The 23,038-nt window shown below is 39.7% G+C and overlaps 1 protein-coding gene across 2 annotated transcripts in view; it reads left to right on the top strand.

Moving 5' to 3' along the window:
- LOC126278379 (tetratricopeptide repeat protein 21B-like) overlaps positions 1-23,038 on the top strand; it is a 268,639-nt gene that overhangs the window by 27,676 nt on the left and 217,925 nt on the right. For both annotated transcript variants that reach the window (XM_049978456.1, XM_049978457.1), the window contains exons 3-4: positions 1,819-1,986; positions 21,649-21,894. In XM_049978456.1, the coding sequence (XP_049834413.1) occupies positions 1,819-1,986; positions 21,649-21,894 (414 nt within the window). The remainder of the gene's footprint in view (positions 1-1,818; positions 1,987-21,648; positions 21,895-23,038) is intronic.

Genomic DNA, 23,038 nt, shown 5'->3' with positions numbered 1-23,038 from the left:
CCATTAGAGCTACTGATAGCCTTGGGAGAGCCATCCATGACAAAACTCTTCCACCTGCTGAGCAAGATGTTTGAGACAGGCTAAATACCCTCTCAAAAAGAATATAATAATTCCAACTTTAAAGAAAGCCGGCATTGACAGGTCTGAAAATTACTGAACTGTCAGTTTAATAAGTCATGGCTACAAAATACTAACATGAATCCCATACAGAACAATGGAAAAAGTGGTAGAAACAGACCTCAGGGAAAATCAGTTTGGATTTCGCAGAAATAAAGGAACACATAAGACAATACTGATCCATGACTTCTCTTAGAGGATAGTTTAAGGAAAGGCAAACCTAAGTTTATAGCATTTGTAGACTTAGCGAAAGCATTTGACAATGTTGAGTGGGATACTCTCTTTCAAATTGTAAAGATGGCAGGGGTAAACTACAGGGAGAGAAAGGCTATTTACAATTTGTACAGAAACCAGATGGCAGTTATGAGTCAATGGGCACATAAGGGAAGCAGTGATTGAGAAGTGAGTGAGACAGGGTTGTAGCCTATCCCCAATGTTATTCAATCTTTATATTGAACAAGCAGTAAAGAAAACAAAGAAAAATTTGGAGCAGGAATTAAGGTCCAGTGAGAAGAAATAAAAACTTAAAGGTTCGCCAGTGACATTTTAGTTCTGACAGAGACAACAAAGGACTTGGGGGAGGAGTTGAATGGAATGGACAGTATCTTGAAAGGAAGATATAAGATGAACATCAAAAAAGCAAAATGAGGATAATGGAATGTAGTCGAATTAAGTCGGGTGATGCTGAGGGAATTAGATTAGGAAATGAGACACTTAAAGTAGTAAAGGAGTTTTGCTATTTGGGGAGCAAAATAACTGATGATGGTCAAAGTAGGGAGGGTATAAAATGTAGACTGGCAGTGGCAAGAAAAACGTTTCTAAAGAAGAGAAATTTGCTAACAGCAAGTGTAGATTTAAGTGTCAGGAAGTCCTTTCTGAAAGTATTTGTATGGAGTGTATTCATGTATGGAAGTGAAACAAGGATGATAAACAGTTTAGATGAGAAGAGAATAGAAGCTTTTGGAATATGGTGCTACAGAAGTGTGCTGAAGATTAGATGGGTAGACCACGTGACTAATGAGGAGGTACTGAATATAGTTGGGGCGAAGAGAAATTTGTGGTACAACCTGACTAAATGAAGGGATCGGTTGCTAGGATACATTCTGAGGCATCAAGGGATCACCAATTTAGTACTGGAGGGAAGTGTGGTGGGTAAAAATTGTAAAAATTGTAAAGGGAGACCAAGAGATGAATACAGTAAACAGATTCAGAGGGATGTAGGTTGCAGTAGTTACTTGGAGATGGAAAGGCCTGCAAAGGACAGAGTACCATGGAGAGCTTCACCAAACCATTCTTTGATCTGAAGACCACAACAACGACAACTACTTGTGACTCTTGTCATACCATGGAAGTATTTGTGTGTGTCTTCCTTACGATGGCACATAGCTTTGTTTCCTGGAAATCTGCTTAAGCATATAATTTATTTTATATATCTATATGAAGAGCTCTTATGATTTTTGCTTAAGCAAGAATGTGTGATAAGCCATAATAAAAGTTCCTTTAAACAATTTTATGAAATTTAAAAGTAGGTATTTTGTATTCGATGTCTTTATTGATTTTTGCTACAGCTGTGAATATATAGAAACATGTGTAGAGAGCTCAGCATGAATAACACTGACGCTGTAGATAATATTCCTTATGTAATGTAATAAACAAAAAACTCATGGATGTTTAATGAAATCATTTTAACATTTCGTGCAGGCTGTGTTTGCACATGTCTTATTGGGACAGTATGATGCTGCACGTGAATTGGGTGGCTCACTACTGCGGATTTCTTCTGCCTCCTCTGATGCACTTGCAGTGTGTGGATGGGCTGAGCTACTTGCTGCTTCAGGTGACAAGAATCTCGCTGAAAAATATTTTCAGCAAGTAAGTTATTTTTTATGTATTGTTATTCATATGCTGAGGTAAATCACTCCATATTTTTTATTTTCTTTTATCTGTTATTTATTTATAGATAGGGCTAATTTGTAGGATTGTTATGAATTATAGTTTGTGCATTGTCTTTTGTTGGTTGAAAATTTTGTAAGTGCTGTCCTGATGTTGATGAATTAAATCTCTCTAGGATTGTTTCAGTAATTCTTTTTGCCTTGTACCTGTTTTTCAACTAGTTTTATGTGGTCATTCTACCTCAATATGACCTGTTTGGGTAGATTTAGATATGTGATGATAATGACTACAGATTAACATTACTTGTTAGTTGACACATCATGCCTTGGACTTGGTTCCTCCAATCAGAGCTCTTAATGTCACACATGAACTGTCTGCTGTTGCCAGCATGCCCCAACAAAGCATCACTTCTTGTGTAGTTTTCATGTCGTGTGATGTGCATGATGAGTTGATGTTGGCCACTGGTGACAACCCATTTAATTGCCGCCAGCCACAACTGCCAAGAAATACCTTCTACCAGTTTTAGCAGTCCACTTCCTATTGTCTGAGACTTAACTGCCATGTTTCTGACAGGTGGTGTGACACTGCTACAGCACCACATGACAAATGTCTAACAAGTAGTTTCAGGCAGTGTATACTACCACTGATTTATTGGTTGGTTGCTTAGTTAGTTTCATGTTCCATGGACCATTTGCACAATGCTGATGGTGTAATCAAGCAATATCATGTCTATTGACCTATTAACACATATTATACATGTTTTATTGACAGAACATTTAGGAGATGCCACAGATGTACTAAAGAGACAGCATACATATTATACATGTTTTATTGGCAGTACATTTAGGAGATGTCACAGATGTACTAAAGAGACTGCATACAATATACTTGTTTGTCCTCTTTTGTGCACTGCTGCATGGTGTAGGATCCTTACCAGATGGGTTTAATGGAGTACACCAAAAAAATTAAAGAAGGCCAACACATTTTGTATTATCAAGAAATGGGGAGAGAGTGTCATGAACATGATGTGGGATTTGGGGTGGACATCATTGAAACAAAGGCATGTTCATTGTGGTGGGATCTTCTCAGGAAATTTCAGTCACCAACTTTTCCTCGCCAACTAACATGGGAAAACGAACATCACCATACAAAACATGAAATCAGAGCTCACACAGAGAGATATAGGTGTTTGTTTTTTCTGCGCACTGTTCAAGAGTGGAATAATAAGGAATTAGTATGAAAGTGGTTTGATGAATCCACTACCAGGCACTTGAGTGTGGTTTGCTGTGTGGCCATGTAGATGTGTATGTAGTTATATAAAAGATAAAGTTACATTCAATTTGAAGGTTGGTTTGAACACTGCAGCACTTTATTAAGCTTATTCTATTGCAGATGGTATGCTATTGTTATCCTCTGGCCTCTTAACTGCCAGCCAGTTATAAGGGCCCCTTTAGCGTGTCGTGGCCCCTGGACCTTGGTGCAGTTTGACATTTTTCACTTAAAAAGTTACAGCCAGACATGGTAAGTGACAGAAAAAGTCCTAGTACCATTGGGAATTGAATACTGGACTTCCACTGCTTCACTAATTTGATGGGCAGCTGCCAGTGTTTCACAGTAATTGTTGATCATCTTTCTGTTTATGTGTGTTTCACAACTATAATACACTGTCCACCCAGGAAGTTCTGAGATGGATTTTATTCCTGGCATATAAGCTGTGTCAGTGGAGTAGCTAAGCTTGCATCATGAACTAACAACTGTAAACAGCTGATGTGCATTCAGCCAGTCAGTTATGAGCTGACAGTGTTAAGTAGTAGATGTGTAGCTGTATTGTGTCATTGTTTCACTTACGCAATGGAGGAATTTCTCCATATTTAGTGCTGAAGACATCTTCAGAATTTTTGAAGAGGAGAAATGTGGGATCCTACCCACTTGTCTTGTATAGGGTGCCTAAAGGTTGCTGCGTTCTCGGAATGCTATGCAACAATTCAAGCAAATAACATTAGTAGTTTTATTTCAGTAAAGCATATTGATAATACTTAGCTTTTATTGACAACAAGTGTCCAGCAACCAGTAATGTTCTTCACTAAAGACAATGTTCATGCAAATTTGACTCACAGTGTGTGAATCACTAATAACTGCTATCATAGTGTTCTGTGCTAGGACTGTCTGCATACTGTTCCGATACTAAGCAGTCAATGCCGGCAGCAGCAGCACTTTTATTCTCCTCTTGTAGAGGCCACTCCTGTTATCGTGCGATCCTAATCAGCATATCAGTGGCTGATGTTGTTTCATCCCCTTCTCTTCACTTGCGTTCTTCATCTTCATTCCTGTGCTTGTGGTTATGCCAGAACATTACCTCCCCCCCTGCCACAAAGCGATGGACTGTTGTTTTGTAGGTAATCTGACCACTGTGGGGGAGGCAGGAGTGTGGGCACATTGCCGGGCTGGAAGCTGTGGCTGCAGAGGACGTCAAGCTTCCAATCATACCCCACCACCCGGTCTGCACTCTGGCGGAAATGTCGTCTAGAAAACGACCAGAAGCGTATGCATCCACCTCCTGCTGCCATGAGCCACATGAAGAAGATGGTGACTGCTGTGGTTTGGGTGGGCCCAGCTCCATCGGTAGGATGTGAGGAGGCAGAGGAGGTGAAGGCTATGTCTCCATGGGGTCGTCCTGCGGTGTCGAGAGGACACCCTCTGGCTGCTGCTGTGGCCATGCTGTCCTCTGGATCCATGAATCTGGGGGATGAGAGACTGAAAGATCATCGTGTACATGACAAAGGCGAAGTTCATCTACATCTACATCTACATCTACATCCATACTCCGAAAGCCACCTGACGGTGTGTGGCGGAGGGTACCCTGAGTACCTCTATCGGTTCTCCCTTCTATTCCAGTCTCGTATTGTACGTGGAAAGAAGGATTGTCAGTATGCTTCTGTGTGGGCTCTAATCTCTCTGATTTTATCTTCATGGTCTCTTCGCGAGATATACGTAGGAGGGAGCAATATACTGCTTGACTCTTTGGTGAAGGTATGTTCTCGAAACTTTAACAAAAGCCTGTACCGAGCTACTGAGCGTCTCTCCTGCAGAGTCTTCCACTGGAGTTTATCTATCATCTCCGTAACGCTTTCGCAATTACTAAATGATCCTGTAACGAAGCGCGCTGCTCTCCGTTGGATCATCTCTATATCTTCTATCAACCCTACCTGGTGCGGATCCCACACTGCTGAGCAGTATTCAAGCATTGGGCGAACAAGTGTACTGTAACCTACTTCCTTTGTTGTCGGATTGCATTTCCTTAGGATTCTTCCAATGAATCTCAGTCTGGCATCTGCTTTACCGACGATCAACTTTATATGATCATTCCATTTTAAATCACTCCTAATGAGTACTCCCAGATAATTTGTGGAATTAACTGCTTCCAGTTGCTGACCTGCTATTTTGTAGCTAAATGATAAGGAACCTATCTTTCTATGTATTCGCATCACATTACACTTGTCTATATTGAGATTCAATTGCCATTCCCTGCACCATGCGTCAATTCGCTGCAGATCCTCCTGCATTTCAGTACAATTTTCCATTGTTGCAACCTCTCGATACACCACAGCGTCATCTGCAAAAAGCCTCAGTGAACTTCCGATGTCATCCACCAGGTCATTTATGTATATTGTGAATAGCAACGGTCGTATGACACTCCCCTGCGGCACACCTGAAATCACTCTTACTTCGGAAGACTTCTCTCCATTGAGAATGACATGCTGCGTTCTGTTATCTAGTAACTCCTCAATCCAATCACACAATTGATCTGATAGTCCGTATGCTCTTACTTTGTTCATTAAACGATTGTGGGGAACTGTGTCAAACGCCTTGCGGAAGTCAAGAAACACGGCATCTACCTGTGAACCCGTGTCTAAGGCGCTCTGAGTCTCGTGGACAAATAGCGCGAGCTGGGTTTCACACGACCGTCTTTTTCGAAACCCATGCTGATTCCTACAGAGTAGATTTCTAGTCTCCAGAAAAGACATTATACTCGAACATAATACGTGTTCCAAAATTCTACAACTGATCGACGTTAGAGATATAGGTCTATAGTTCTGCACATCTGTTCGACGTCCCTTCTTGAAAACAGGGATGACCTGTGCCCTTTTCCAATCCTTTGGAACGCTTCGCTCTTGTAGAGACCTACGGTACACCGCTGCAAGAAGGGGGGCAAGTTCCTTCGCGTGCTCTGTGTAAAATCGAACTGTATACCATCAGGACCAGCGGCCTTTCCTCTTCTGAGCGATTTTAATTGTTTCTCTATCCCTCTTGTCGTCTACTTCGATATCTACCATTTTGTCAACTGTGCGACAATCTAGAGAAGGAAGCACAGTGCAGTCTTCCTCTGTGAAACAGCTTTGGAAGAAGACATTTAGTATTTCGGCCTTTAGTCTGTCATCCTCTGTTTCAGTACCATTTTGGTCACAGAGTGTCTGGACATTTTGTTTTGATCCACCTACCGCTTTGACATAGGACCAAAATTTTAGGATTTTCTGCCAAGTCAGTACATAGAACTTTACTTTCGAATTCATTGAAAGCCTCTCGCATAGCCCTCCTCACACTGCATTTCGCTTCGCGTAATTTTTGTTTGTCTGCAAGGCTTTGGCTATGTTTATGTTTGCTGTGAAGTTGATTTTGATGGCAGCGCTGCCAGCCATCTGGACCTGAAAGAAGATACATGCAAGTGCCAAGTCAACAGACGATCTTGCCTTGTGCCCACCATCTGCTGCTGCTAAGAACCGTGTAAAAGACAATATCATGCGGCACAAAGCGATACTTGCGGCCTTAATTTGGTGCCAGATGCTGAGGAGGGTGGAGCAGTTTCCGATAGCAACGGCCATGAAGCAATTTTGCCGGCAATTGTCCATCTCGTGGGTTCAAACGATATGAGGCAAGAAACAGCTGCAGTGCTTGATCCGTGTTGTGTGTGGAGAGAAGTTTGGTCATCAACTGCTTGAATGTTCTGACAAAACGTTCAGCTTCACTGTTTGACTGTGGGTGGTACGGTGGACTAGCTAGATGCTGTATGCCATTGCATTCACAAAGTGCTTCAAATTAATTTGGTGTAGTTTGAGGTCCGTTGTCTGACATTATTACTTCAGGTAAGCCTTCTAGGCAAAAAATCGATGACAACACCTGAATTGTGCTACAAGATGTTGTCGAGTTCATTGACTCTGCAAAAGGAAATTTGCTGTACGAGTCAACCACAATAAAACCAGCTAGTGTTCCAAAAAGGTCCTGCAAAGTCTATGTGCACACGTTGCCATGGTGAGTGCGACTTAGGCCATGCAGAGAATTTTTGTGGTAGAGCGGACTGATTTCCCGCACATGAATCACACTGTGACGTCATCCTTTCTATTTGGGTGTCCATACCCTGCCAAACACAGTGTCGACGTGCAAAGTGTTTTGTATGAACAATACCCCAGTGCCCTTGGTGAAGTAACTGCAACAATTCTTTTTGGAAAGCCTTAGAGATCAACATATGAGTGTCCCCTGTCATTCTGAACAAGAATCACACCCTTCTGTACAGCAAGGCTATGCCGACATGCAAAGTAACAGAGAATGACAGTGTTCTTTATGCTATCCAAGGTACAAGGACAAGATGTGCAAAATGTTCAAATCTGAATCAGCTTCCATGGCCTGTTCAATTTTGACTGGAGCAATTCAGAATCTTGAGCATCAATGTGACAACAAGATGCAGCAGAAGCGTCAAAGTCTGTATGAGGGCCAATCGGAAGACGTGAAAGTGCATCTGCATTACCATGTTGAGCGGTCGGACAATACACAATCTCGTACTGGTATTGAGACAACACCAAAGCCCATCTTTGCAATTATTGGGCAGTCCATACAGGAATCAGTTTCATTGGATGAAACAAGGACTGCAAAGGCTTGTGATCCGTTACTAAGTAGAATTTTCTGCCATACAAATAGTGGTGGAGTTTGGTGACACCATACACGATATAGCCAAAGCCTCTTTTTCAATTTGTGAATAATTACACTGAACTTTGGACAACACTTTTGATGCAAAAGCAATAGGACTGTCTTTATCACCAAGTCTGTGCAAAAGCACTGCACCGATTCCATAAGAGGAAGTGTCAACTTGCAGTACGACTGGTTTTTCAGGATTAAAGTGAAATAAGCATCAATCACTGCACAATGCATCTCTAAGTTTTTGAAAATCTGCTTGGTTTTCATCTGTACAAATAAAGAGGACCTTAGTGCAATGCAAGCGATGCAATGGAACTGTGATTTGTGCAGCATTCGGTATGTTGTTGTTGTGGTCTTCAGTCCTGAGACTGGTTTGATGCAGCTCTCCATGCTACTCTATCCTGTGCAAGTTGCTTCATCTCCCAGTACCTACTGAATCTGCTTAGTGTATTCATCTCTTGGTCTCCCTTTATGATTTTTACCGTCCACACTGCCCTCCAATACTAAACTGGTGATCCCTTGATGCCTCAGAACATGTCCTACCAACTGATCCCTTCTTCTGGGCAAGTTGTGCCACAAACTTCTCTTCTCCCCAATCCTATTCAATACTTCCTCATTAGTTATGTGATCTACCCATCGGTATGAACCGAATGTAATAGTTCATTTTCCCTAAAACTGACTGCAATTCTGTGATATTGTAAGGAACTGGCAAATCTCGTATGGCTAACAAATGTGACTAAAGAAGTTGTACATCTTGACTGTTCATGACATGACCAAGATACTGCGACTCAGGTTTAAAAAAATCACACTTGTCTAGTCTATACTTAAGTCTTGCCTCAGATAATACAAGAAACAAAGCACATAAATTTGCCATATGTTCTTCAGGTGTATGACCTGCTACTAGAATATCATCCAAATAGTTCGAGAAGTTTGGTACTTGTGATGTCAGCTGTTACAAATACTGTTGAAAAATGGCAGGTGGGGAAGCACTGCCAAATGGCAAACACAAATATTTGAACAAACCCAAATAGGTATTTACTACATACACCTTTTGAGATTTCTCATTGAGCAGTATTTGAAGATATGTGTTGCGGAAATCAGTTTTTGAAAAGTAGCATCCTGCGTCTAATCTGCCCATGAGATCCTCTAGGCGTGGCAGTGGATAACTATCAATAACAGTTTATGGGTTGACTGTAGGTTTAAAGTCAAAACAGAGGCAAATGAGACATGAAGGTATAGGGAGCAAAACCGGTGGACGTGCCCATTGACTAGCTGATATGGGCACAATAATTCTGCAGTCTTGTAAGTCTTTAAGTTCAGCAGCGACTTAGTCCTGTAATGCAATGGGGGCAGTTCTGGCCCATCAAAATTTCGGCTGAGCATTGTCTTTCAGAGTAATATGCGCAACAAAATTGTTAGCTTTGCCGAAACGTTCAGAAAAGAGTTCCAAGAATTCTTTTACCAAGCTAGCTACACTGTCTTTTACATTGAAGGCAGACACTGACAACACATTATCCTGAATGTTAAAGCCAAACAAATCAAAAGAATCAAGACCAAATATGTTCATACACTCGCATGATTGTAGCTCTGTTAAAGTCATTGTTCACATATGCGAGCCATAAATTGCAGGCAAGGTACATTTTCCGAGCACAGGAATGTCTTGTCCGTTACAAGCCATCAGTTGAATGCTGGTTTAGACAGGCATGGGGAGCCTAACAACTCATGTGTGTGACGATTGAGCAATGTGATGGAGGCAAACTGAAATTTCCTATGTTTTCCACAAATAAGTAGATGAACAAAAAGCTTGTTTGACTAGAGTATCACTGAAGAACTTGCATGCTTGCCTGTTGCAGACTCGGAATATACTGCATTAATGACATGGGCCTTGTGACTAGATTTTTGTGTTGTTTTTGTTGTGGTCTTCAGTCCTGAGTCTGGTTTGATGCAGCTCTCCGTGCTAACTGTCCTGTGCAAGCTTCTTCATCTCCCGGTACCTACTGCAACCTACATCCTTTTGAATCTGCTTAGTGTATTTATCTCTAGGTCTCCCTCAACGATTTTTACCCTTCACGCTGCCCTCTAATACTAAAGTGGTGATCCCTTGATGCCTCAGAACATGTCCTACCAACTGGTCCCTTCTTGTAGTCAAGTTGTGCCACAAACTTCTCTTCTCCCCAATCCTGTTCAATACTTCCTCATTAGTTATGTGATCTACCCATCTAATCTTCAGCATTCTTCTGCAGCACCACATTTCGAAAGCGCTTCCATTCTCTTCTTGTCCAAACTATTTATTGTCCATGTTTCACTTCCATACATGGCTACACTCTATACAAATGCTTTCAGAAATAACTTCTTGACACTTAAATCTATACTCGATGTTAACAAATTTCTCTTCTTCAGAAACACTTTCCTTGCCATTGCCAGTCTACATTTTATATCCTCTCTACTTCGACCATCATCAGTGGGCAATGACGTGGACTTCAGATTGTGATGACCACTCGAGCCATTCTTCTTCTTCTTCTTCTTCTTCTTCTTCTTCTTCTTCACAAAACTATCGGAAAGGTGGTATAGCAGCTGTAGTAGGCGGTGCTCGTTCTGTCGGGCGTGCAGCATTGGCCAGTAGCTGCTGCACCATGTTGAATAGTGCAGAAATCTGCTGCGTCTGGAACTGAAACATCTGCATTAGCTGTGTGGCATCTAATGCTTGCGGCTGTGGTGCCTGGGCAGGTGTGGGATGGGTGGGGTGAGCATGTTGGAATGCACAAATGCAACAAACAGACAAAAAAAGCAAAGAAAATGTCTGAAACCCCCACCTGAAAACACTTATTAGCGTAAACAACAAGAAAACTGTTAAAGCAAAGAAAAGCCCCTGCAAACAAAAGAAAAAAGAAAATTAAGGCGCCAGCAAAAAATTCCGTGGTTGTCTGGCACTGGATTCAGCAGATACTCGTCACCAAATGTGGGGTCCTGTGCACTTGTCTCGTATAGGCTGCCTAAAGGATGCTGCATTCTCGGAATGCTTCGCAACAGTTCAAGCAAATAACATTAGTAGTTTTATTTCAATAAAGCAGATTGACAATACTTATCTTGTATTTACAACAAGTGTTGCAAGCGACGGGCAACATGCAAACAGTAATGTCCTTCGCTACAGACAATGTTCGTGCAAGTTTGACACACAGTTTGTGGATTACTAATAACTGCTATCATAGCGTTCTCTGCTAATCAGTGCTTTGATGGCATAATCAACATTCAAACCAATGTGACATGCAAGTTGAACAACCTCCCAAAGAAGGAATTTTCTAACAGTTTCTTATGGTTGTATGACTGTTCTGTGCATTGTACTCAGGTATGTGAAACACCTGAACCACTGAAACCACAGCTTTATTTTTTATTAATCCTCTCTCAAAGCTTACGGGACTGAGGATAGTGTTATCAAACTTCTCGCATGCAAATCTTTTACAACTTTATTTAATATCTACTTGTTGAAAATAACATTGTGAAATCTGATTGCCAACTAGTAATCAACAAAGCTGAATACTTGGTCAAACATTCCATCAGCGAATCTTTTGTATAATAGGCAGCAATGTGAAACTGTATTAAAAGCTTTGCTGAAATTGAGAAAAAGGGATGAGCTTGATCTCTGGTATCTATAGTCACCCGTATCTATAGTCACCTGAGTTTCATCAGGGAAGGATTTCCATGCCTTAATTACCACCTTGTTTTTTGAGAGGATGGAAGGTATCTTTACAATTATGAATCATGTTATTAAAATAATACCATGTCTCATCTGCAGTACCATAATTTTTAAAATTTATCCTTTATATGACCTTCATGGGTGTTCAAATTACTATGTGGCAATTTACAGCATGTACATTTTTTATAGGACTTCTGTTCCTGTACTTGTTTTGCTGAACATGTCTTGTGTAAGAAGATATATGTACCTTTTTGCTCCAGAGTAAACGCTCTCTTATACACTGATAGTAATTGCTGGACAACAGGCTATTTTGTGATAGATATCTTGGCAAGTATCAAAATACTGCTTAGCGAATATAATTTTGATTTCCTGTTAGTCTTGTTCAAAATTTCTATGCCTGGTATACTTGGAAGGTAAAAAAGATTGACACTTTGTGGGGTATGTTAGAAATTGTCACACCTTATGAAAACAGTGTTCGATATTCAATGAATTTTTTGATTCCTTTGAAGACAACCCTTGAATAAATGCTAAAACAATGCTCCAGAGTTCATCAGAGGAGATCCAGGTTCACATTTGAGATAAAAGAAAGACATTATTTACAAATCATGGTTGAAAAAATACTAACTGTTATGTCGGCTACTGTGGAAGTTAGGATCAACACAAACAAGGAAGGAGAGAAGTTGCAATGGCCAGTGGCAGGAATCTCAGATGATCTGTATATAACACCTGCAGATTAACAGAACACATCATTTCTGAAAATGAAAGAAACATAACTTAACTTTCCGTTATGAGGTTGCTTGATGCACTTCCTCTCTCTTCTACATGAGTTACTTTTTCAGAACACCTTATTTCTGTACTGGAAAGAAATGTAACGCAAATCCTCAATATGAGATGGGTTGATGTGCTTCCTGCGTCTCCTACATGCATTTACTTTTACACACTGCTGTTACTACTCGTAAAGTGCAGCCTAACTATCTTGTTACTATTACTCAGTACTGTGACCCAACTGGCCCCGACCAGCGATGGGCAGCTGGTTAAGTCAGTGTTGGTGGAGGGTGCTGAACTCTGTCTTTCTGGAGGTATAGTACAGCCCCCTCTTTCCATTGACGCGCAGCTCAATTTCTTCTTGATGCCATTTCATGGAGCTGCAATGGTCGGTGTACAGTTGATGCTTTAGAACTGCACACTAACATGAATTCTTTGTAGAAGAATGGGAAAAATGGTAGAGTCCAACATCAGGGAACATCAATTTGGATTCCAGAGAAATGTAGGAACATATGAGGCAATACTGATCCAATGATTTCTGTTAGAAGATAGGTGTGGACGTGCAGAAAGCGTCTGGCAATGTTGACTGGAATATACTCTTTGAAATTCTGAAGGCAGGAGCAGCAAAATACATGGAGTGAAAGACTATTTACAAATTGTACAGAAACCAGGGAGCATTTATAAGAGTCAAGGACTATGAAAGGGAAGCAGCGGTTGAGTAGTGAGTGAGACAGGGTTGTAGCCTATCTCCTATATTACTTCATCTACATCTACATGGATACATGCTTAGCAGAGGGTTCATTGAACCACATTCACAATAATTGTCTATTATTCCAATCTCAAACAGCGCATGGGAAAAATGAACACCTTTATCTTTCCATGCAAGCTCTGATTTCCCTTATTTCATTATGATGATCATTTCTCCCTGTGTTGGTCAGCGTCACCAAAATATTTTCGCATTCGGAGGAGAAAGTTGGTGATAGAAATTTTGTGAGAAGATTCAGCTGCAGTGAGGAACACAGTTATTCGTAATGACGCCCATCCCAAATCCTGTATCATGTCTGTGACACTATCTACCCTGTTTTGGCATAATACAAAACATGCTGCTCTTCTTTGAACTTTCTTGATGTACTCCATTAATCCTATCTGGTAAGGATCCCAGTCCACACTGCATTAATCAAAAAGAGGACAAGTGTAGTGCAGGCAGTCTCTTTAGTAGACTGTTGCATCTTCTAAGAGTCCTGCCGATAAAACACAGTCTTTGGTTTGCCTTTCCCACAATATTTTCTATGTGTTCTTTCCAATTTAAGTTATTCGTATTTGTAATTTATAGGTATTTACTTGAATTTACTGCCTTTAAATTTGACTGATTTATCGTGTAATCGAAGTCTTTATGGATAACTTTTAGCACTCATGTGGATGACCTCACACTTTTCATTATTTAGGGTCAGTTGCCAATTTTTGCACCACACAGATATCTTTTCTAAATCCTTTTGCAATTTGTTTTGATCTTCTGATGATTTTACTAGATGATCAATCACAGCATCATCTGCAAACAACCTAATATGGCTGCTCAGATTGTCTCATAAATCATGTAAATAGGTAAGGCACAGCAGAGAGCCTGTAACACTACGTTGTGGAATACCAGAAGTCATTTCTGTTTTACTTGATGACTTTCCGTCAGTTACTACGAACTGTGACCTCTCTGGCAGGAAATCATGAATCCAGTCACATAACTGAGATGATATTCCACAAGCATGCATTTTCGCTACAAGCCGCTTGTGTGGTACAGTGTCAAGCACCTTCTGGAAAAGGAAATGCAGAAGACATAGAAAATTACCGGTCTATTTCCCTGCTGTCACCATTCTAAGAAATAATAGTAGCATTTATGAGAGACAGATTAATGAATTACCTGAATAAATACAATCATTTAAGTGAATCACAGTTTGGTTTCCAAAGTGGCAAAAACACGGAGTCAGCCATAGTAGAATTCGCAAAGGTTGTACTTGATGCTCTTGACAAAGATGAGTGTGTCAAAGGCATATTTTTGGATCTTTCTAAGGCCTTTGATTTAGTTGACCAAAAGATTCTATCAAATAAATTAGGAGCATTAGGAATAAGAGGGGTAGCAGCTAATGACTGGTTTTTATCATACATAGCAGATAGGGTACAAAAGTAGAGATAACACATACTTCAAATAGATCTAAACATTTAGTAAAACACTATCAGAACCAAAATACATTAATGTAGGGGTTCCGCAAGGTAGCATATTAGGACCAATACTGTTCCTGATTACATCAGTGACTTTCTCCCAGCAGTGTTACTCATGGTGAAAAAATTCTTTGCTGATGACAGCAATATTATAGTCACTGAGAAAACAAGAGAACTCCTTGCAGGGAAAGCAAATGTAGCTCTCAAGGAAGTTTACGATTGGTCAATAAGCAATAAAGTGACATTGACATAAAGAAAACTAATGCCTTGAATTTCAGCTTGAAGAGGGAAAATGGCAATGTTAAAGTAAGTGTAGATGGCACCTGTATAGACTGTGTAACAAATACAAAATTTTTCGGACTGAATATTGATTCTCAGTTGAAGTGGTATGAACACACAAAGGTACTTGCGAACAGAATGTCATCAGCATGTTATGCCCTTAGAATCCTATCATCAGTGAGTAACATGCAGTGTCTTTTAGTTACATACTATTCATATGTAGGCTCAATTCTTAGCTATGGCATTCTTTTTTGGGAAACAAATGCAGAAAACATGAACACAATTTTCAAACTTCAGAAAAGAGCCTTAAGAATCATAACGAAAAATGGTAGTCGAGCTCATTGTAAAGATCTGTTCAAAAAACTGAGAATTTTAACTGCTTCGTGTGAATACATGTACAAGTCAGTTGTATACATCAAAAATAGCACTGGCAATTACTGCACAAACAGTTCTGTCCATGACTATGGAACAAGAGCTGGACTCAACTCACATTTGCCAAGAAAAACTAAACATAAAACTCAAAACAGCATTTTATATCAAGGAACAAAACTGTACAATAAATTACCAAAAGAGATAAAAGATACTGGAAAATTACAGTTACTTAAAAGGGCAGCCAAAAAGTACCTGTTATGCAATATATTTTATACATTGAAGGATTACTTAGATAAAACAGAGTAGGGGCTTGATAAAAAAAATGTTATACAAATAAGTAATAATAATGATTATAAATGGAAATGGAAATGCACACTCATCCATCCGCTCCACAAAAAAGGGAACAAAACTGAACCAAATGATTACAGGGGTATCTCACTCATGCCAGTCACATATAAAATCCTATCAAAAGTTTTCATGAATAGATTAGAAGAGCAAGCTGCCCACATATAGTAGAATACCAGGCTGGTTTTTGCAAGGGACGATCATGCATAGCACAGATCTGGAATCTGAAAATGATTCTCCAGATGAGAAACATCCGAAACACAGTGGTAACTTTTGTAGATTTTAAAAAGGCCTATGACTCAATAGACAGAGTAGTGCTCTGCAGCACACTGGAAGAATTCAGAATTGACAGAAAGACAAGATCAATCATTCGGCAAACAGTAACTGACACAGTCTCCAAGGTTAAATTTATGGGGGATATCTCTGAACCATTTGAAATCCAAACTGGAATGTGACAGGGTGACGGCCTTGCACCATTACTCTTTAATATCATTCTTGAAAAAATTATCAGGACATGGGAAAAAGAAGTCAAAGGAATCCAAATGGGCATTAGAAAGGATAATAGATTCAATGTGAAGCGTTAAGCTTTTTCAGATGACCTTGCAATCCTCACAAATAATAGAAAAGAAGCCAGTAACGCCATAGAGAAGTTACACGAAATTGCACAGAGAACTGGCCTGCAAATCTCGTATGGGAAAACCCAGTACATAGAAAGAGTGCCACAAGATAAATTGCGTATTGTGACAACCCATGGGAAAATCGTACAAGTACCACATTTTAAGTACCTGGGAGAAATCATCCAGCCATCAGGGATCAACCTAAAGACCTATGAGGCAAGAATAAAAAAACTACAGAAAGCATATAAACTCATGCGGAACTATTATAACAAAAAGTCCATATCCATTAACGCAGAATTGAGGCACTACAACACTGTCATACTTCCGGAGGCAGTGTATACATCTGAAACAACACAAATAGGTGGGAAAACTAAAGTTAAAGATATAGAGAAACAAGAAAGGAAAATTCTCAGCAAAATTTTTTGCCCGATACAAGAGCAAGGAATCTGGAAGAAGAGACCAACATCAGAATTCTATAAATACACAGAAAAAATTACGGATACAGTAAGGAAAAGAAAAATGCAGTTCTATAGACATATCCACATGATGAATGAAAACAGAATTCCAAAGCGAATTCTTAAAATCATCAACTCAGGTAGGGGAAAAACAAAATGGATAAAAGAAGTTGTAGAGGACCTCAGACAAGCACACATAACAGTAAACAATGGAGAAAATAGAACTGAATTCAAGAACATAATAATAATAAAAAAAAACATAAATTTGACACCACAACACACAAGAGATCAGGATGCAAATGGATAGTGGAGTGAGGGGGGGGGGGGGGGGAGACAAGAAGAAGAAGAGAGAGAGAGAGAGAGAGAGAGAGAGAGAGAGAGAGAGAGAAGAAAGAAAAAGAAACAGTGAACACATGAGGAAAATTTGGGCTCAGAAAAAACATAAACAATCATCATAAAGGAATTCAAGTTCAAACACTCTCTTTAAATGGGAATAATTGAAAATAATAATAATAATAATAATAATAATAATAATAATAATAGTCATGATTATAAAACAACCAACATTCCACATAACACCTTCACACTTTGTTTTTTCCTTCTTTTTCATTTTCTAGAAAAACTGATCTCCAAGCTATGCATTGCATAATACTGACACCTCTTTCTGAGCTCAACATCTCTCATTATAGAGACATGCTGACTCAGTTTTTCAGGATAGCATATGGGAAATTGTGGTACAGAAAATGGCCCAGAGATCACCAGTGTGTGTGTGTGTGTGTGTGTGTGTGTGTGTGTGTGTGTAGTGATTGAAGTGTTATGAAACACTATTTGTATAGTGTGTGCAGTGACTGATAGTGAGATATGAGTGAACAGTGTGGCATTACATTATTAAATAAGTTATTTGTAAAAAAATATTGTATACCAGGAATAAATCTAATGGTTGTCTCTAACTAGGAGTCTGTATGTGTATGTGAATTAGCTTATTTTAAATTTTTCTAAATTTGTAAATGCTTTGACATGTCCTATATCTGTGAAAAAGAGATCTACAGATGAATAAAGCTACTACTACTACTACTATATTTATTTTCACTATGCAGTTGTCCTCAGATGATTGTGGTTAATTACGTAGAAGTTAAGTAAGTTACTGCCTGTTGTTTAAAAAGTGTTCAGAGAATTGTGAGTGCGAACAGTGATTGCAAACCTGAAGGTAACAGAAATTGCCTTTTTTTTCCTCCAAAAGATGTGTCTGTCAATCATTTGTAGTACATAGTCTGCAAACAGATTTCCCTGCCATATCCTCATACATCCACAATCCTTCCACTACCTCCAAGAATCACCTACAAAGGAGTGTCCCACTCCTCACCCAGTGTCACCCTGGACTGGAACAACTGAACCATGTCCTTCTTCAGGACTTTGATTATCTACCATCGTGTTCTGAAATGAGGGACATCGTACCAAAGATCCTTCCAGTGCCTCCTAAATTGGTCTTGCATTGTCTATCCCTTTACCACTATCACTCCCAACTCCTTGCCACAGGGATTATGTCCCTGTGGAAGACCAAGGTGCAGGATCTGCTCAATTGTCCTCCCAGCACTTCCTACTTGAGTCCTGACTCAGGCTTATCCTACCCCATCAGAGGCCAGGCCACCTATGAAATGAAGTGTCATATACCAGCTCTGCTGCTAACACTGCACACCTTTTTATGTCGGTGTGATTACCAACCAGCTGTCCACCAGGCTGAATGGCCACTGCCAGATTGTTGCCAAAATCGAAGTTGATCACCTGATGGCACATGCAGCTGAGCATAACATGCTCAATTTCAGTGGCTGCTTCATACCCCAAGCTCTCTGGATCCCTCTCTCCCACCATCAGCTTCTCTGAACTATGCGGATGGGAATTATCCTTGCAACCCCTCCTCCACTCCCGTAATCATCTAGGCCTCAGCCTCTGGTAACCCACTGTCCTCTCACCTTCCATCCAACAATTTCCCCTTCCTCCATCCTGTCATCCCCTCCACCCCTCCCTTTCTCCCTCCCTCCCTCCCAGTTCAGATCCCCACATAATGTTAAGGGTGTGCCACTGCCCACAGTCTCATGACACCTGCGCATCACTTGCTCAGCCAGTTCACCTGCCAACCCTCCCCCTCGCATTCCTAGTGGGCAAACTGGCTGCATCCCTTTGAGCTGTACTGTGTGTGTGTGTGTGTGTGTGTGTGTGTGTGTGTGTGTGTGTGTGTGTGTGTGTGTGTGTGTGTGTACATACTCAAGCATTAGAAGGGATTGCTCTGAAAGCTAAAGTTTTCTTCATTTTTTGTGTGTGACCGACAACTCAGTATGGTGCATTAAGTTTGTTTGTTTATGAAATCCAGTAATGTAATGCAGACATTTCTTTGTTTTTGCTTGTAAGCATCCAACAGCCATTGTAAAACACTATGTTGATTAGAGAAAAGTTACTGCTGATGTAAAATCATTTTGTGGTACTTTTATTCACACCATATTTCTTTACAATGAAATATTATAGATCTTTGTTAACAAGATCCATCCTAGTTTGGTATATTAACCCCTTTTCTTTTTGCAGATTTTGTTCCTAGCTGCTTGCCTGTAGCTCTCTGGAGTTTGAAACTTGGCTATTTCAACGTCTTTATTGTATGAAGTCCTTTACTCACAATGTTTTGCGCCCCCGGTAGCTGAGTGGTCAGTGCAACATAATGTCAGTTTTAAGGGTTCAGGTTCGATTCCTGACAGGGTCGGAGATTTTCTCCACTCAGGGACTGGGTGTTGTGTTGTCCTGATCATTATCATTTCATTCCCTTTGGCACGCAAGTCACCGAAGTGGTGTCAAATCGAAAGACTTGCACCCAGTGAACGGTCTACCTGACAGGAGGCCCTAGTCACAAGACATTTACATTTAAATTTTACTCACAATGTTTATCTTGTCTGAATCTGCATCTGAGCATTTGTTCCTCTGTTCCATCATCTCTATGTCGTCCGTTTCCCAGTTTTGTTTCGCAATTAGCTGTATGTGGAGCAGTTCAGTTTTAAAATTGTAAGAATAATGGGAATTTTGGGACAAAAATGAGGAAATGCAACCATTCACATGGGGCTGGTTTATGTTTGTCACACAGAAACATGCAACAGGACAGAGGCTTTACTAACTTTGAAGCTGTCACTCCGTTTATAGGTTAAGCACGCGCGCGCGCGCACACACACACACACAATACACACACACACACACACACACACACTCAGATGACTAGATGCGTCTATCCTAACTCTTTTGAAAGCTAATAACGTCTCTGAACTGTTAAATGTTCCTGTGTTCCATGCCTCAGTCAGCTACAGCTGATACTTTACTTTTTTTTTTTAAAATTAAATTCATATAAAATTTTCTCTAATGTACAGATAAATATATCCATGGATCCATTTGTGATGGTAACCTGTGGAAAACATTCTTGGTTCTCTTGTCACATCAGATCTACTTGCTCGTGATCAAACAATGAAAAATCCTGGATAGAATAATGACAATATTATGAAAAGGATAGATTGCTTCTCACAATATAGAGGAGATGTTGAATGGTAGACAGCACAATGAAAAGACTATGGACAGAGACAGTGGTCGTGTATGCGTGAGTTGTGCTTGTTTGAATATGTGTGTTTTTCCTACTTTAGAAGAAGGTTGTTTGGCTAAACGGTCAGTTGTATATAAGTCTTTTCATTGTACTTGTCTGCGACACAATGTCTCGTCTATATGTTGAGTAGCAATCTATCATTTTCATAATATTCCTTGCTCATGACAAAGACAATGAAGGCAATCAATGAAAGTTGGAGGTTTCATCCAAATTTGATGAAACTGGTTGAAATCTAGTATTGTAATGTATATACATAACAAACATAGTCAATGTTAACTTGTTCCCTGAATAATACTTTCTACAGCAATCACAAATTTGGTGTGTGTGTTCAAGCACCAGATCTTTTGCAATTAGAGTACCAGTTTGACATGCCTGAAAAACATAGCACAACATTTTCATTTTAGTACACTTGTGTTATAAAGGCATAATGTAGAATGTTTCAGACATTATAGTCCTATGAAAGAAGAGTCACACTGTCATTACCTTATGTTACAAATATCAAGAGGTTGTTAGTTGTATATTTTGTTATCAGATATGAAGGAGAACAGGAAATTGGCAGCAGGCAGTTAGCTGAAGAACTCTGATAGCCGAGTTATTATGCAAGAATGTGTACCTCTGTTCTTCAAGGAAAAAGTACAAATGAGAAGATAGTTAACTGTTTTAAGGCCTCAATGTTGCTATTGTATGTAGCAAGTCAAATCATGGCCGAATATAAGTAGGTTGGGAATACTATTGCGGAGCATGTGTAGGGGGCAGGTGTTAAAGATGACACAGTGTAGAGAGATCCATAGAGAAATAAAAGATAGGGAAGGTTTGACATACAATTGTTTAGGATGGATTAAGGGATGTAAGAACAGCCGCACAAATTAGTAGGAATTGCAGCAAGGGATGACTGATTAGAATAATTAAAAATGGAGAAAACAGTAAAAACTATGAAGATGAGAGGTAAAGAACAGAAATCTTGAAACATACAAAAGAAATAGTAATAAAAAAAAAGATGCTCAATGAAGAAGCAGCATAGTACTTAAGCACAGAATCGATGGAAAAAAGATAACACCTAAAACTGATGAATTAAATTAAGATAACAGTAAGTAACGATAGAAGGGGAGGTAATGATGATACATAGATATGATGAATTGAATTAAGATAACAGTAAAACATTGTAGAAAATAAATGAAAGAGAAAGGAGGTAAAAGAGATAGCTAGATTTGAAATTGTTTGACCTTTAATACCATAACACAAATCATCTATTTAAATCAAGCAAATATCAATATACCACTTTTTATCTCTAGTTTCATATGTTTTTAGGCTTTGGATCATGAGGGTGGACAACACACAGAGGCAACACTGGGCAAAGCAACCCTCCTGCATTTGCGTCGGGAGTCTGAAGCAGCTGCAACTCTTTTGGATCGTTTGGTGATTCGAGATTCTTTGCCAGCACTTATTGAACGGACTCGTTGTCAGTTAGCCCTCTATGATTGGGAGCAATGCCTGGAGTCTGCAGATCGTGCCCTCAGTGCTGATGCTGGATGCCTACAGGCTCTTGAACACAAGGTTTTTGCAACTTGATCTGGAGATCCGTGTTATTACTTTATTTATAAACTAGAACAGAGTGTATGAGACTAGTTGATTTCACATTGAAAATACTTTGTATTTGTATTACTCACACTCACAATTCCTCTTGATTATTCTGCCTTGTTTTTCAAGTTTCTTATGAACGTCTATAATACACATGATGCACAGTCCATGATGGAATAAAGACAGTATTATGTAGCAGGTAGGCTGTCACCATATAGAGGAGACATTTGAGCTTTTGTCCACAAGGCCTTCTTCTAAAGTGGGAAACACGCAAACATTCACACAAGCCACAACTGCCTCTCCAACACACACACACACACACACACACACACACACACACACACGCACACGCACACACGCATGATGACTATCTCTGGGCACTGAGTCTAGTCTCAGTGGTCAGAGACAGTGGTAATATGTGTATGAGTAGTGGTTGTATGAAGGTGTGTGTGTGTGTGTGTGTGTGTGTGTGTGTGTGTGTGTGTGTGTGTGTGTGTGTGTGTGTGTGTTTCCTGCTTCAGAAGAAGGCTTTGTGGTTGAAAGCTCAAATGTATAGCAGTCTTTTTATTGTGCCTGTCTGCAACTCAACCTCTCCTCTACATGGTGAGTAGCAGTCTAGCCTTTCCATAAAACTCCCTTTGTAGAAAACACATAAGCTTCATCCATCCCACAGCTTTCAACAAATTAATACAGTAAGCAGTAAATGGATCAACACCAACATGAGATCATACTTCTTCTGTAACAGCTAAAAGGAAAATTATTTTTCATTATAAAATGGACAAAGGGTAGCTTTAATGGAACTCCTATACACTACACAGAACAGCAAAATACCTTAAAGAAATATTCTGATTTGTTTTATAATCAGTTTTCAAACAAACATTGCACAGGTGAGAGAATTCATTTGTGTAAAGCTATAAAAGACCTAATTGGCTAAAAAAACAATCATTATAGTGCTAAAATAGTGTGTAGCATTTTACCCCAATAGTGGCAACTGAATAACAGACATGATGTTGATTAATATGAGGGTTGGAACTTTAATAGTGGCAACTATTTATTTACAGCTCGTACAAAATAGATATGTGTTTCAAAGTTTTACTGACCTTCAAAGTAGTCACCAACG

The sequence above is a fragment of the Schistocerca gregaria genome, chromosome 6 (assembly GCF_023897955.1).
Source record: "Schistocerca gregaria isolate iqSchGreg1 chromosome 6, iqSchGreg1.2, whole genome shotgun sequence".
Lineage (NCBI taxonomy): Eukaryota > Metazoa > Arthropoda > Insecta > Orthoptera > Acrididae > Schistocerca > Schistocerca gregaria.
Note: the sequence above shows the minus strand (reverse complement) of the source record. Positions and strands in the feature narration are given on the sequence as shown.